The sequence below is a fragment of the Diprion similis genome, chromosome 3, assembly GCF_021155765.1.
Source record: "Diprion similis isolate iyDipSimi1 chromosome 3, iyDipSimi1.1, whole genome shotgun sequence".
Lineage (NCBI taxonomy): Eukaryota > Metazoa > Arthropoda > Insecta > Hymenoptera > Diprionidae > Diprion > Diprion similis.
This window is the reverse complement of record NC_060107.1, coordinates 7,559,608-7,575,012: the sequence shown is the minus strand read 5'-3', so window position 1 is coordinate 7,575,012 and position 15,405 is coordinate 7,559,608. Positions and strand designations below refer to the sequence as shown.

Here is a 15,405-nt window from a genome sequence, read left to right as displayed (position 1 = left end):
AGGTATAAAGTTATTTGAGATCAGGAAGTTTTACTAGTACAGTAGAATTCACCTTAATTTTTTAACTTATTTTTTATTCATTTATTTTCTTTCAGTTTACAACTACATATTGAAAGTACATATTACGAAAGTATAATATAATGCTATCCTTATTCCTGCAGTTGCTGAAATTTTATTTTTCAAGATTCTATCGATTATTATGAGCTAGGATTGCTACACTGTACATCATTTCAAATAATAATGAATGTTCTGGTTTTACTGTAAGACAGCCGCGTAAACAAAAGTGAAAATTTTGTAATACGTAATTACAAACATTGCATTTCACACGTGAACACAGCAATGGATAATGAAGTGCTAAGTATCATTCTGATGCGCTTGCAAGAAATGTGTGACAAGACTTAAAATAATATTATACTATTATAGTTTGAATGATAGCACATTGATCGAGTCAAAATTTCTTCTAATTAGCAGTTATCCTTCTTTTGTAAACCTTAATTCAATTATCGTCAAACACTGTTGCATAAAGATAAATATGATTAGACATTGACAGTTTCGATATCCTCAAAACAGTACAATAGAAAATAAATATAATAAGTCAATTAAAAAGTTTTTGTCATAACATTAATTTGTATTATGAGTGTTTCATGTTTGCAATATCTGTGTTAAGCTCACCCAAAACGTTTTCTGAGCACGTTTAGCGTCGTCATTTGTGTTTTGATTTTTTCTTCTTCTTAGAAGGCTTGTTTTTACTTTTCGATTTCTTCGATTTCTTCCTGTGTTTATCTTCATCCGAACTGGAATCTGACGAATCTGAGTTGGTATCAGACTCTGTTGTGCTTTCTTTTTTAACCGATTTACGTTTTTTATGCTTCTTATGCTTTCTCTTCTTCCTTTTTGGGGATTCATCCGAACTGTCAGTGTCCGATGATGAAGTCTCAGTTGTACTTGTATCGTCTTCAGTACTTGTTGAACGAACTCGTTTTTTCACTAGCTTAATGTCTGGCTCTTTTTGCGGCTCAGCAGCGTCTGGTTTAATTTTTTTCACAGTCACGTGAGTTGACTTGTTCTCTTCGCCATCAGATTCAGAATCAGTAGCTGAATAGTCAGGTTCAAAACTGGCTTCATCTAAAACACTGCGCTTCCGATCTGAGACGAGTCTTGGATTTTTCCTCTGCTTCTTTACTTCCGTGGGCAAAGGTGTTGAATTTTCGAACACTGGTTTTATCGCAACTGCTTGCGACTTTTCCTTAGTAACTAACTCATCTTTGTGCTTCTGTTTCTTCTCCAAAGACTTTTCTTTGTCTTTTTTGTGTTTCTTTTCCTTGCGTTTCTTGCGATCCTTGGATTTACTTCTACTTCTATGTTCTTTTTTACGCTTTCTATCTTCCTTTAATCTCTTATCCTTCTTTTTATCTTCCTCGTCCTCTTTACGCTTTGCAAAACTCATCTTCATTGGATCATCTCGTTTGTAAGCTATCGGAGGGGTGCGAGTTTTCCTATCCCGCTCTCTCTCGCGTTCACTTCTCTCATTTCTAGATTCGTTTCTAGCTTCACTTCTAGTCTCATTTCTGTTCATTCTAATGTCCCCGCGGTCTGTTCTGGGTTCTCGATCCCCTCTCGATTCATTTCTATCCGACCTCGATCCGTGCCGTTCACTTCTTGATTCATTTCTATCTCTTGGACGGTCGGTTCTATCTCTATCCCTCTTTCTCTCGTCCAGAAAGACTTTGCGCTCCGGGTTTGAGACGGTCAATGGTGGGTCGATGCGCCTTTCCATCAATGGAGAAATCCTCCTTTCTCTGCCTGACCTAGGTGATCTGCTTCTGGATGCACTTTCGGTCTTATTTTCGTGTCGATCTAGGAATCCTTTGACGGGAATGACTTTCCTTTCTTTATCATCTTCAATTTTATCACCGAGTCTTTCCTTTGCCGATAACCTTGTTGGCGAATGAGATTCAGGAACAGGTTTGAATTTAGAGCGATCCAACTTTGCTTTTTTCACCGGCTCAGTGATTTCAACATTTCTTTCATTCCTTCCCACATTTATAGTAACGTTTACACTTTTTCGTGGTGGCTCAGGGTCCAAAATCTTTGGCTCAGGATTCTGATACAATATTTTACGGCTTTCGCTTATTTTCTTTATCTCTATAGGTCTAATAGCATTGATAGCTTTTTGGAATATTGCATTCTCAGCACGCTTCAGTACCTCTGATGTTACGACCTTGGTAGATTTGGGTTCATCAGTATTTGCCTTTTCTTTTGGTGATTCAGGGACGCTGTCCAATTTTTCGGCTGTCTCATCTCTTTCCCATTTAGATAACTCAGGGACAGGGGCAAGGAATTCGTCTTTTTTAGGCGATTTCTCCGCATTTTCAACTCGTTCCTCCTGCTCTTCTCTAACCTGTTGTTCAAGTGCCAGAGAATAATCATCTGTAATCAATGTTTTTATTTCTGTATCATCCAGTCCACCATACAACGAATCAACTGGTTCAGTTTCAGCTTTCAATTCGGGAATGGGTTTGAAGTTCGGATTCGGAGGATTAGCGCCGAACTCTGGCTCCTCTGAGCATTCGGGGGTACTTTCCTTGAATTCTGGCGGTTCAGGATTTATGGCCAAAGATTTCTTTTCAAATTCTTCAGTCACTATAGGTATCGGAGCTTCTTCGCAAATTTTTTCTGGCACAACTTTTTCCTCTTTCAGTGGCTCAAGAGTAATCTCTGCCGCCACATGGAGTGCTTCTTCTACAGACGGGACCTCAGTTTCGTTGACTTTCAACAGAGTTTCATCTTTGGCCGCTTCTTTCAATGCTGCTTTCTTCTCTTTCTCCTTCTCCTTCTCTTTCTTCTTCTTCTTCTTTTTTTCTTTATCATCGGTGTCCTTTTTCTTTTTCTTGTCTTTTATCTTCTTCTCTTTCTTTTTCTCATCCACTTTATCTTCGTGGTCTTTCTCTTTCCTCTTTACCTTTTCTGGCGTTTGATCCTTAGTCTCGTTCCTCGACTTTGGCCTAACTGGACTCTGACTCTTGCGTATCCGTTTTCTGTCAACCGAATGCCTCTCGTAACGTTCGTGACGTTCACGATCTGGGTCGTAATCACGATCGCGTTTGTCTCTATCTCGTCCACGATTTTTATCATCTCCTCTGTAACGATCTCTATCTTCTCTGTATCTGTAAACAGAAATTGATACATATAAAACATCGTAAGGATTATAAAACAAGGAAACCATCCCATCGTCTTTAGACATACTAAATAATTTAATAGTACAAATCAAATCACCGGTCTTTGTCGTAATCTCGTTTTTCAACCACTCTTTCTTCCTCCCTGCGATCTCTTTGTGGGTGTCTCTCCTCGCGTTCTCTCTCCCGTTCTCTTTCTCTTCTGTCTCGTTCATCCTTCTCTCTTATTCCTCTCTCTTCTCGCTCTCTCGGAGGTGGTGGGACAATCTTTTCTCTCTCTTCTCTCTCTCTTTCTAGCCCTCTTCTATCTCTATCCTCTCTATCTCTTATGCGATCTTCGCGCTCTCGAATTCTGTAACAGAATAACACAAACTCGGGATAAAGAATATCACCACCCTTTCGGATTCAACTGTCTCATTATTCAAATTCCAATACTATAATTTACCTGTCATCTCTAATTGGTAATCTGTCCCTGTCCTCCAAGTCTAGATCTTTAGGCGCATGGTCACGTTCACGTTCTTCGCGCTCCCGTGATATGCGTAATCTATCACGATCTTCCTTCACCGGTCTCTCAAGGTGATCAACGCCAGGCGGTGGAAGGTCATAATAACCTTCCGTTCCTGGCGGTGCGACATCGTCGAATCTCTTTGGCGGCGGTTCACGATTAGGACTTGCAAAGCGTTGCGGTGGAGGGCCTGCGTACCTGCTAACAAATAATTATGCGTTAGATAAAAGAAAAAGAAAATTCAATGGCCTAAATTACTGGTTATTTTCTCCCCAACATCCAGATTACTTCAGGTCAATCAGAAACTAGCAATGACCAAAATTTTCACGATATTGGATCTGAATAACAGGGATCGGATATTAGATAGAAGTATTATATGGAAATTAAAGTAATTCAATTTATAGAAAAATGTTGGGAAATAAATTGGAATTTATACGCAAAGTTACACAATCAAGGTAATATCCAACTGGTTTCAACACCAACACCAGTAATATCTTACACATTATTTTCATTCATTTTGAATGTGAAACCAATTTAGTACTTGATCGTTAGGAAATTGGTCGGCGTAAAGTTTAGCGAAGAGAAGCTTTCTGGACAGCAACCTTTAAATAATTATATACCTTACAGTAACACGGCTTTTTTTAGACTAACAATTCATATTATCGAAAATGAAACCATTGTTGCATATGGACTACACAAAACCAAATATGTTAAACATTTTTATGGATATTTTCAACACAAGCTCGGTTTGGCTGTAATGAATTTAAAACTGTGTATGCCCAAATCTCTTAAGTTTCATTTTCGAAATTGAAAGGCATAATAAAAACCTAGAAGGATGAATTAGTTATAAAAACCTTAGACCCTGTGTTGACGGTGCCAGTTGCTTTTAACCATTTTGCTGAAAATAATAATTAGTACCATAGTAATACGAAATCAATATTTGTAACACTTGGATGTTTTTTTACTGTTCAGGAGTACCGTATCAAGTACGAAGTAATCAAGAAGTGTAGTTTTAGCTGAACAAGAAAGACGATTTCTTACAGGAGAAATTCAGGTATGTACTTTCTTCAATTATGATAACACATTCATCGAATGAAGCAATAAAATCATTGAGAATTTTAATTAAATAATTACCTACCGAGTAGACAATAAATAGCAATTCATGCATTCAAACTTTACTCGATAAATATACACATGTGTATGATATGTAAATCTGTAAAAATAAAATCTTTTGTTACAAATATTGATTAGGCCCTGAATTCACCTGAATCAGAAACCATGCCGACATGTTGGCTGCTGGACAGGACCCGTAATCCAGGCTGGTTTCGTGATGATCAAAATCTCTTGCGACCTTCTTTCTTCATTCACTTTTCTCATTCCGGGTAAATTCTTTCATTTTATTTTGTTACAGACACCAGTTTACAATTTCAGTTTTTATATATCGTAATTCGTTACGGAAAAAGAAAAAAAATTAATTAAACAGGAATAAATAAACAAACAGAAAAGATACGAGATTCTTCCAGGATCATCTCTTAGATATAGTCATAATAAATAAATCAATATTACATATATAAATGTGTAAACAAAATATGAGAAGCACAATGTTTGCGTATGATTATGAACTAATTCAACATCTGTAGCAGGTGAAAAATTCGTATAATATTTAAACTGATGGAATTTAGTATGATTTATAGAGGTTCGTTAAGGCTTTCACCTTCTGCAATGACTCGTAGATTAGTTATAATTCAGTTTCTCGAGTCCTAAATTTAGTTATCCAATCCTCTATGATGAGCTCAATGTACAAATGCTACATTTCCAGAAGCAATGAATATTATTTCCACAGTTGAATACAGCAGCTTGCAGTTTGTATGTCTAGAAGGAACCTCAAAAGCAGTCAAAATGTATTCGGAGTAGTTGTAGAATACAAACTGTATTTCCGAGTTTTATCAAAGAAGCCTATCTAATTTAAACAATATCTAATTACTCCCTGCTGTATATCGAAATTACCAGTGTCAATTTCGAACATTTTTCACTTGCTACTAACGATTGCTTGGTTTTAAAAGTAGTGGAAATATACTTTGTGACATTTGAACCACAATACTTAGTGATACTAAATAACATTCTGTTCAAAATCTTATTTTAATGATGTACCTTGCATCCAGTGGATAAATCCATTAGTAAAATAATATAATATACATTGCCATAGCCAAGACAACGCAAAATAGACAACTGAAAATACTTCATTTATGTGTATCATTTAATATATACCTACTTCCAACATGTGGATAATAACGCGGTAACACGAATCAAACTTTACTTACTACTGGTCTGTTCTGGATGCTAAGTTGATCCTTTGCGGTCGTTTGTCTACTCTCAGCCACCAAACGACACTCATGTCCAATTTAATACGACCACAAAGGGTTAATACTCAAGATTGTACGAACCTAGTGATCCCTCAATAATAATATCATTTGCTCAAGTCTTGATATACCAGAAGAAGAGTTTAAGACCTATTGAAGTATCTATAATATCTATTTCAGTGTTGAGAATAAATATATTAGCAAACCAGTTGATCAAGACTATAGTCAAATTTTTTCAGTACGCTTGCGGTGCTAAAAATTAAACATTGGATCATCTAATATGTATATACCTATAAATAATTTGTACATGTATACAATTTTCCTTTGTAATCTAGAATTCATATTCACAAGGATTGATCTTTAAAATAACTTGTTGAAAAAACGAAGGTTATAAACTTATGATTAACATGCATCTTATTCGGCACACACGGAATTATGGAAAATTTCTATTCAAGTATGAGATATTCTTCTAGAAGTAAATAAATGGACTGTGTACCAGTGCACCTACGTGCTAATTCACATTTATATCTATGATTTGTTGTAGCGGTTTGCTTATACGAAATCGATTCACTGCCTTAGTATGCAATCAATGAGTATAGCTTTGCTTTGCTTACCATACGTGTTAGAAAAAAAGAAAATATATCGAATATAGCTAGACGCAATGACTTGCATTGCCCATGACAGACGGTTTATGTTTTTCTAATTCACCTCAAAATTTTTAGGAATGTTATTCATGTTTATATATAAACATGTGAAATCTTATATCTTTGGATATTAAACGATTCCAATGTAATGGAATTGCATTTCCTTGATTTAAAACATGAGTTATGCAATCTTTACCAGTAATTATAAATTTTTCTCCCATTCTAAGTAAAGATTTACATTTTTTGCGTTTAGCTGTTTAATTATGATTAATTCGGAGAGTACATACTTGTTAATAATCGGATGACAGTCATGTTTGACAGAGTAGTTAGGTCCAAATATATAAAAAATTATAATCTATCTGATTTGACACTGATGTTTTGCAAGATCATCGGTTCCATGTAATTTGAAACCATGTCTACGAGGTAAATATCATTAACATTTAACAATGAGAAAGATTTACGTTGTATTGATAGCGTTTCAATGCACGATTTTTTATTCGAGATTACAGTTGTCTGTTTCATTTTTTTTCTTTCATTTCTAATCGATTAAACATCTGAGACAAGGTACTGCACCAATCGTAACAAGCGACTGTGAAACAGTAATAGCAGAGAGAAAAATTATAGCCCTTATCTTTTGATTACCGAATGAGATTGAAAAATTTATGCGTTTTCAAATTTCAGACATATGTGTAATTGGGTTTACAAAACAGAGAGATTGACCTGCCATATCCTATAAACGGAATGCAGTTAGGAGAAACGTAAGTATAATAATGTTGCAGTTTTTTTTTTCAGTTCAATGGGTAGAATTATCTAAATACGGACCAAAACTGTAAATACCTTTACATTATATTATATCGTGACTAGATATTGAATAACTAATGACATTTGTAAACTTTTCTTTTCAAAGACCTGGCTATATAAATAATAAAGTTGTATTTAAACCTACATAATAGATATCACAGTTTAGGTAATAGTCAATGGGTAACTAATGACTATATAATACTTTAAGATTACTTTAAAAGATTTCATTAAACACATATAACTATCTAGATCGACAAATGATTTATATCTCTATACTCGTGGTCAAAGCTTGAATTGTTAAACAATAGAATGAATAGAAGCACAAGATTTGTAACAAAAAAAGCAAATCAAATAACGTATATCGTAGTCTAGAGTTACTACACCGTCATCGATAAGTGTACAAAGACATATTTTATGACTAGCATTGGAGGCCGAATATGTACAAGCTGGGCAAATTCGATATTGCCACACTGCTATCAATAGAACCGCGGTCTTAAACTTAAATATCAGTAGTAAGTTATATCGTCATACATAAAATTCATACTAGCGAAATTTACGTAGTTAAATCTAGATTTGGGAATGAAACAATAGAAATTTCTTATAGAATATCGAATACCGAATCGGCTCTTTGAATATATCACAGCTCGTTCGAACATGTACAGCAAATTTTTCATATATACCAGTCTAGTATATGAATGCACATGTTGCTTGTGCGTCCATATAGCATGTAAATATGAACATTTGACCATTGCTCCTTATGTATGTAAGATTCCCTTGCTTTTTACTAAATTGATAATTATAGTACATTATAGACGTGCATGGGGGGGTGTGTGTTTGATAATATTGATAAAAAGTGTGTTCACATTACTACGATACATACATTCATATAAAAATAGTTTCAGTCACATCTAAAAACTAGCATCCAAAATATGTATGAGACAATTTTTGCTTTGTTTTTGCCCCCCTTTTGTATAGTAGAGGTCGACTGACCCATACTGCAGTATATGTAATATTCTGAGATTTTCCACAGTAAAAATATAAGAACATCATACATTATTGGAATATCAGCTTTTATTGAACTCCACTATGTATCACCCCCTTTTTATTGTCTTTCCTTGTAACAACGGTATTTGTATAACACGATATTTTAGACAGTCGTTTGAAGTGTTCTGACCGAATAACGAAACTAGAGTAACAAACATCAATAGTAAACCGAGCAGACACATACCGTTGTTCACTTGGAATATTAAACTTGTGTAAATGTGTTGTGATGATAGCTTTACGTGTATCTGTATTAGAGAACTATTGAGGCAGAAATACCTGTTGTAGGAATCATAATAGTCTTTCCTGTCCAGTGGTGAAGGGCCCAGCGACATGAGCGGGGGCGGATGACTTCCGGGTCCAAGGTGCGGCAGCAGTGGGGGTATATTATGTTGAGGGGGTGGGTTCCTGGCTGGATATCTGGGTAGAGGTCTTTCCCTTGGCAGTGGCTCTCGGTCCCTGTCCCGGAACTGATAATCATTTGCCGGCGCATCATTGTAGTAGTTGCTATAATTATCGCGTGGCTCCCGAGATCTAGGACGTGGATCTCTGTCTCGGTCTCTTTGAAATCTGTAATATTTTTCAAGAATAACCACCATTCCTAAAGGATAATTCCAACAGTTATAAACCATATCAGTGAATATCCTCACCTTGGTGGAGATCTAATTGGGGATCTATATCTCGGTGGTGGATCACGATCACGATCTCTTTCTCTGTCTCTCTCCCGCTCCCTATCCCTTTCCCTTTCTCTTTCCCTTTCCCTTTCTCTCTCCCTTTCCCTTTCCCTCTCCCGATCGCGATCTCTGTCCCTGTCTCTGTCTCGCGGTAATGAGCCACGCGGAGACACGCTTCGCGAATACGATCTGGATCTGCAAAACAGTAAACAAATTTTATTACAGTCTAAATGTTTCGCATTGTTATACTTCAGGCTATTCTAATTAGTGTTATATTTAACTACCTGCTGATGGTAAAGCTTCGGCTTCTGGATCGTCGTTTTGGAGTACGGCTTCTCGGTCTTAGGGGCAGAGGAGACCTGGACGAACGTCTTTTAGGCGGAGGACTTCGGGATCTGCTAATTCTAGATGGCAAGGGTGACCGTCTGCCAAAAGATCTGGACCTCGATCGCGAATACGAACGAGTTCTAGAACGACTTCTCGATCGCCTTCTGTGCTTGCCTAATCTTCTGTCTCTCTCATCTTTTTCGCGAAGCATTCTTTCGAAAGCTTCAAGCGGATCATCAATCACTCTGTAAGTGAGAGATTGAAAGTAAAGGATTCATCAGTGAAATTTCGCGAATCATTGCTAACAATGCTTTTGAATCCTCAGCTTCAATTCCAAAATCGAAATAATTTAGGCCTCAACAGGTTCGGTGTATCAAACTGCAATGAAAATACAAATGTTCAATTACCCAGGCTGATTTCCATTGTGAATGTTTCTTCCCATTCCTGGTGGCGGTGGCTGGGTTCCTCTATATCCAACTGGAAAAACAAGGAAAAGTGTTCTTGAAGACAAAGAACAAAAAACCACGAGTGATCTTTGGAGAAAAACTGCTATCCAAGACGATTATTTTTTCTCAAATTCACTCTAAAACTCACCATGATGCATTCCACGCAGAGGCCTTGTCGGTCCTGTGTAACCCCTGGGTGGCTGCTGAGGCCTGTAACCAGGGGCCTGATAAGGAGGTCTTTCATATCTCGGTGGCCCATAATGCGGTTCTTGTTGATGCGGATACATGGGCATTCTGTGACCCATGTAGGGATCTGGCAACAGTGGTGGATTATGTGGGGCCATGTTCGGCGGCGGTTGATTATAATTCGGAGCGGGAACGCGATCTTCTCCCGGTGGAAACGGCAGAAGCGGTGGTTGTGTGTTGGTTGGTGGGGGATGTAGGTGAGGTTCGTCAACCTGTGACAAATACAAAGTAAGTATAACGAATGAATTTATTTAATGTTCATCTACGGCAAATCAATCTCTGCATTTAACGAAAAAAACTCATCTGTATAACTGTCATTCTAACTAGGATGTACTTTTTACTGACCGTTGGAGTACCAGGCCGGTCTTCGGTGGATCGTCGAATGCCTGGATCATACTGCATGGGCGGTGGATAATGACTTTCACCAGGAGGTGGTCTCTGGTATGATTTGGATGGCAAAGAATGATTTGGCACGTGTGGTGGAGGTCCGGATTGAGGTGGATAGTCGCCGCGATGCGATCGTCTAGGAGACAGGGATCGCCTACGGTTCACTATTCTTTGTTCGGTGACTGTTCGTAGATTTTCTATTCTGCGACCCCTTTCGTTACTCCTGTTAATAGTGAGAGTATTCAAATTGAAATAAGACTGCTACGAAATGTTCACTGAGTAAGTTAGGTAAGTTGAAATATTTAAAATATTATACAAGATCCGTATGACAAGACTTGACAGACCTGTCGCTATGACTGTCCCTGCTGAAGCTTCTTTTTTGCTCTCTGGAATGCCTTTCTCCTCTATAATCCTCACGGCGATCCTCTCTGTCGATAATCGACGGTTCCCTTCTTTCCTTCTCCCTTTCTGGTGAACTTCCTATTGCAGGTATCGGCAGGAGCGGTTCAGTCCCTGGAGGCGGCGGTACTTCCGTCTCTTCGTCCGTTGTCAACTTTGTTATGGAATCACTCTGCAAGTCTGATTCCGAGGTGGATTCAGGAAGAACTGTAAAACAGGTAGTCATTCCATTAGATGGAATTAAATTGTCCAAAGTTACCTAAAAAGCAGAAAAGTTAATGCCACTTACTTGACATCACTGGTGGTGGGCGATGAAGGTCAAATTCTTGAGGGATCGCATCTAATTGTGGCTGTTGAGGAACAGGTTCAACTGCTGTCGGTTGGCTAACTTCCTGTGCCTGTAATGACATAACTTGAGGTGGAGTTGCAGTGACGGCCTGTTGACTCTCAGTTTTCGATTGATCTGCTAGTATAACAGCTTGTGCTCTTTGCATGGCTGATCGATACGACTGTCTTTTGGCATAACCAGTTTCATTTTTGAAATTGGAGACTGCATTTCTGAGAAATCTGTTCGGTATCAGCGTTTCGGGAGATACATCCTTCTCGTTGCAATCAGGACACTCATGCTCCTCTGATTCGAGCAGAAAAGTTCGAATACCTGAAGAGTGAACAGAATTAATAAAATCGGTTGAACAGATCTGAAATTTTGTCAATTTAATTGATGTTGTAATTCAAGTCGATGCTTACATTCGTCGCAAAACGAATTTCCACAACACGGTATCATCACTGCATCTGTTAACAAATCTTTGCATATTGTGCATACCAGGTCTTCTGGAATTTCTAATTTTTCTGCAACAGGTTCTGGTTCTTGTGAAAAAGGCGGCCGTTCTTTCTTTCCTTCTTTGTAGGCTTGGCTGAAGAAAAAGAGGATTCAGAGTGAAATTAAAGGACAGAGAACAAGGTCAACAATGTTGAAAGACTTTTTACACTCTGAAGTGCATTATCAACTCCTGCAGTGTTTCATACTAACTGGTCAATTGCTGGAACGGCGTACTGTCCCGTTGGCGTCATCATGGCACCCGGTACCAATGGACCCTCTACGGGAACCATAAAGCTTCTGGGAATCCCAGTGCTTTTTTTAATCTCAATTGGTTCTTGATTAGAGCCTAATGGACAGTTTTTAATCCAATGTCCAGGTTGGTGACACTTGTAGCAGCGGTAATTCGGAGGAACATCACCTGTTTGATTAGCTCCTCGAATTTTCATGTAGCTGTGAATGTTGATACAATTATTTCCACAAGGTTTATCACCTGTAATTGCTGTGATACTATACAATAGACATAATGAGAAAGCGAAACGAATAAGTTCTCCAGTTTGCCGAATCTGTGAAAATTATTCTTTTATGAATTCTTGACACATAAATTTAATTGCAAAGATTGTATCTACTTACTTTGATGGATCGTAATCTTGAGTCGATTGAGTCATCATTGCACGAATCTTATCTTCTTCCGAGCCATCGAGCCGTGTTAGGTCTACTGATCTGCCCATATTCGATTCATCCTTTGAATTGCCAATGGCTGGTCCTTCGTTTCGATCCCAAGAACGTTTTTGTTGGATGGTCAATGGCACCCTAGCTATGATTAAGCTTGTGTTCTTTGCTATCAAAGCATTATCATCAGTGTAATCTGGAAAAAAAAATTAAGTACTATTTGTGTAGCAAGACTCAGTATTTGTAGATCATTTGTAAAGAATATGAAATTTGGCTAGTAATTAACTGAAGTAATCCCAAATATGTTTCCCAATATTTTTAAGAATTACATTCAATGTCGATAGTTTCACATTAGTCGTTATATTCTGTTTGTTGGTTTTTTGTAATATCAAGTGGACGCAGTCGAACTAGGAAATCAACCAGACAAAATGAATAATAATTACCTTCTTTAGTTTGGGCATTGGTTATCTGTAGGTCAAAATCTGTGTTTTTGCCAATACGCTTCTGATGAAAGATCGCCTTTTTCAAGTCTGCCACAGAGATGTGCAGGCCGTCAAACGATACGGTGTCATAGTCCAAAGTAGACTTGAACTTGTAGTGTACAGACATCGTGCTACTTTAGCATGCTGAAATATCAGTTAAATTAAAATACTTCCGACTAGTATCATATTATAAAATCGATCTAACTGTTCATTTTGTTTCATTCAAGTATTTTTTACATGAACGTCCATTTAAAAGACCATCTAAACTACATTTTCTCACATTAAACAATTTATTTTCATTCAAGCATTGAAAGCCTCAAGATATTTTGAATCTCCTTGGCATGCCTAATCGTATGAATGCGTTTAATGAGATTTTAATATATTCGTGATTATTAAAAATAGCATCAAACACCCAATAGTTACATAGGTTCATATTTATATTATTTGATACAAAACTCGGAATATTTTGACAACAACCAATGATATATGGAAAAAATTTTCAATTATAGAATGGTAACTACGAAAAGAAAGATTAAAGTATCAAAGTTGTTTATACGAGCTTGAAAGAAATAATTTCCAGTTAATATTATTCAATTAGTGGAGTAATCTAATGATCGCTAAGAAAATATCCCAATTTCTTGATTACGAGTTATAATCATAAGTCAACTGTATTATCGATAAAATGTTAACAAATGGATTCACTAGGCGGCATGCTAAGGACCGACTTGCGATCAAATAAATGACTAATCTCGCTATCCGAGACTTTTCAGGTACAATTAAAAAATGATGAATTTCTTTAATTTTTTACCACATTTAATGGAAGACGTTTTGAATTTCAAAGGGTTTTTTCACAGGGGTTTGGCAGTAGAAAGTAGTTGAGCATAAGGCACAGGTGAAAACTTTGAGATAAAATAAAATTGGATTCACGGTATCTCAAGGTCGATAGATTTTGTATGTAGATACATACGTTTGCGTTTGTGTGTGTGTGTGTGTAGATATATACATATATATATGTATACGATGAGGTTGAAAATTGGGCCGACGTATAGGTAGCTGTGATGAATGAAAGTGGGAAAGGTAGGTGGTTTGATTTCGAATACCTCGTGCGAAGTGATACCCTACATAGCCATGAAATATTCTCCGAATAATTAGAAACTTGTTTGGTGATAAATTTAGACCAGGTAGATCGATTGGATTAAAATTATTCCGTGCACAAAGACCAGCCAGGTGGTTGTATTTTCGAAAAAAGGGAACTCGAGACGATAAGATGACATAAATTTGTCATTAAATTGACTGGAGTAAGAATCATTCTTCAGGCAAGCCAAGTGTGTTAATTTGTTTTGGCGAGTCGGGCGTGAGGACGGTCCGCTTCGCAGTAAATTTCACTCGCTTAAGTTCTGCTACTACGCAAACCGGATGTATTTCAGCCACATTAGCGGTATCACAAGATATTTGGAAGCGAAGAGTGCATTATACAGTGTACTTACGTCGTTATTTAACACAGGAATGATCAAATACGTGGTTCAATACGAGATTGTCGTCGACTCGTGAATGCTCCCGAAAACACCACACTACGGCAACGAGTATATAAACACTGAGATCGTAGACTCCACAAGGTGTTTAAACCGTCGCTTCACCCCACGCGACTGTGATGGCGCTGCGATCGCTATCCGCAAGCCGCTTACTCATGTATTGAAAAAAAGTGTTACGGCTAGAGTTGTAAAAATACCGGAGTACTGAGGGCGCGTTCCAGTGGTACGTTTCAATATTAACTCTCAGTGCTGTCAACAATCTCTCATTTCTTTCCGCTGCTGACTTCGTGGGTAGCTCTGTCTCTGTCCTAGGGAGTTTTCAGCGCTGCCAGCTAATTTCGGAACGCACCTTTTATAGGCTTGCTCCATGTTTCTGACTACAGAAGGATACGTCTAATCGTATGCAACCAGCATGCCCTTCGCGTAAGTCGGGTCTTTTCTTGCAGTACGATACGTGATAAGGAACAAAAATGTAGACAAGCCAATTGAAGTGTGAAATGTATTTAGTAACGAAGTAAAGACTAATTAATACCCACCCAACGTGATTTTCATTGACAGAGTCAAGAATCATCTGTATCTTGCATAATTATAATACTTTGTAAAAATTAAACGCCTTATTATGTGCAATTATCATTTCGTACGAGTAGGTTAAGTACGTTGGTCCATAGCGTATTTCCTTACTGCGGGATTCGGATTACGTCATTATTACAGGCGGTCCAGATGGTATTAACTCGATCATCGATTAATACGATTATGATCGATATTGACAAGTTCTTCAAACCACTTGAGCCGAAAGCGGATGGATGGTAACCGGTACTGTACACCGTTGAATTGATTTTCCGCATCATTTTTTAAAACTTATAGCCGCCGTATGATTAACGCCGATTTGCAAGGAA

The 15,405-nt window shown here is 37.6% G+C and overlaps 1 protein-coding gene across 2 annotated transcripts; it reads right to left on the bottom strand.

Moving 5' to 3' along the window:
- Positions 1 to 90: 90 nt before the first annotated feature.
- LOC124416802 (E3 ubiquitin-protein ligase RBBP6-like) lies at positions 91 to 14,574 on the bottom strand. Of its 2 annotated transcripts, none has more exons than XM_046898138.1 (16): positions 14,465 to 14,574; positions 12,939 to 13,121; positions 12,457 to 12,691; positions 12,037 to 12,276; positions 11,754 to 11,920; positions 11,296 to 11,664; positions 10,952 to 11,213; positions 10,566 to 10,830; positions 10,123 to 10,432; positions 9,936 to 10,005; positions 9,486 to 9,773; positions 9,178 to 9,396; positions 8,807 to 9,097; positions 3,622 to 3,882; positions 3,277 to 3,528; positions 91 to 3,167 (listed from the first exon to the last, which is right to left on the bottom strand). In XM_046898138.1, the coding sequence occupies exons 2-16, from the start codon at positions 13,102 to 13,104 to the stop codon at positions 704 to 706; spliced, it is 5,859 nt and encodes a 1,952-aa protein (XP_046754094.1). In that variant the 5' UTR covers positions 13,105 to 13,121; positions 14,465 to 14,574; the 3' UTR covers positions 91 to 703. The 2 variants fall into 2 exon arrangements, with proteins under 2 accessions (XP_046754094.1, XP_046754096.1); XM_046898140.1 differs by having other exon boundaries at positions 3,622 to 3,879.
- Between the last annotated feature and the right edge of the window lie 831 nt (positions 14,575 to 15,405).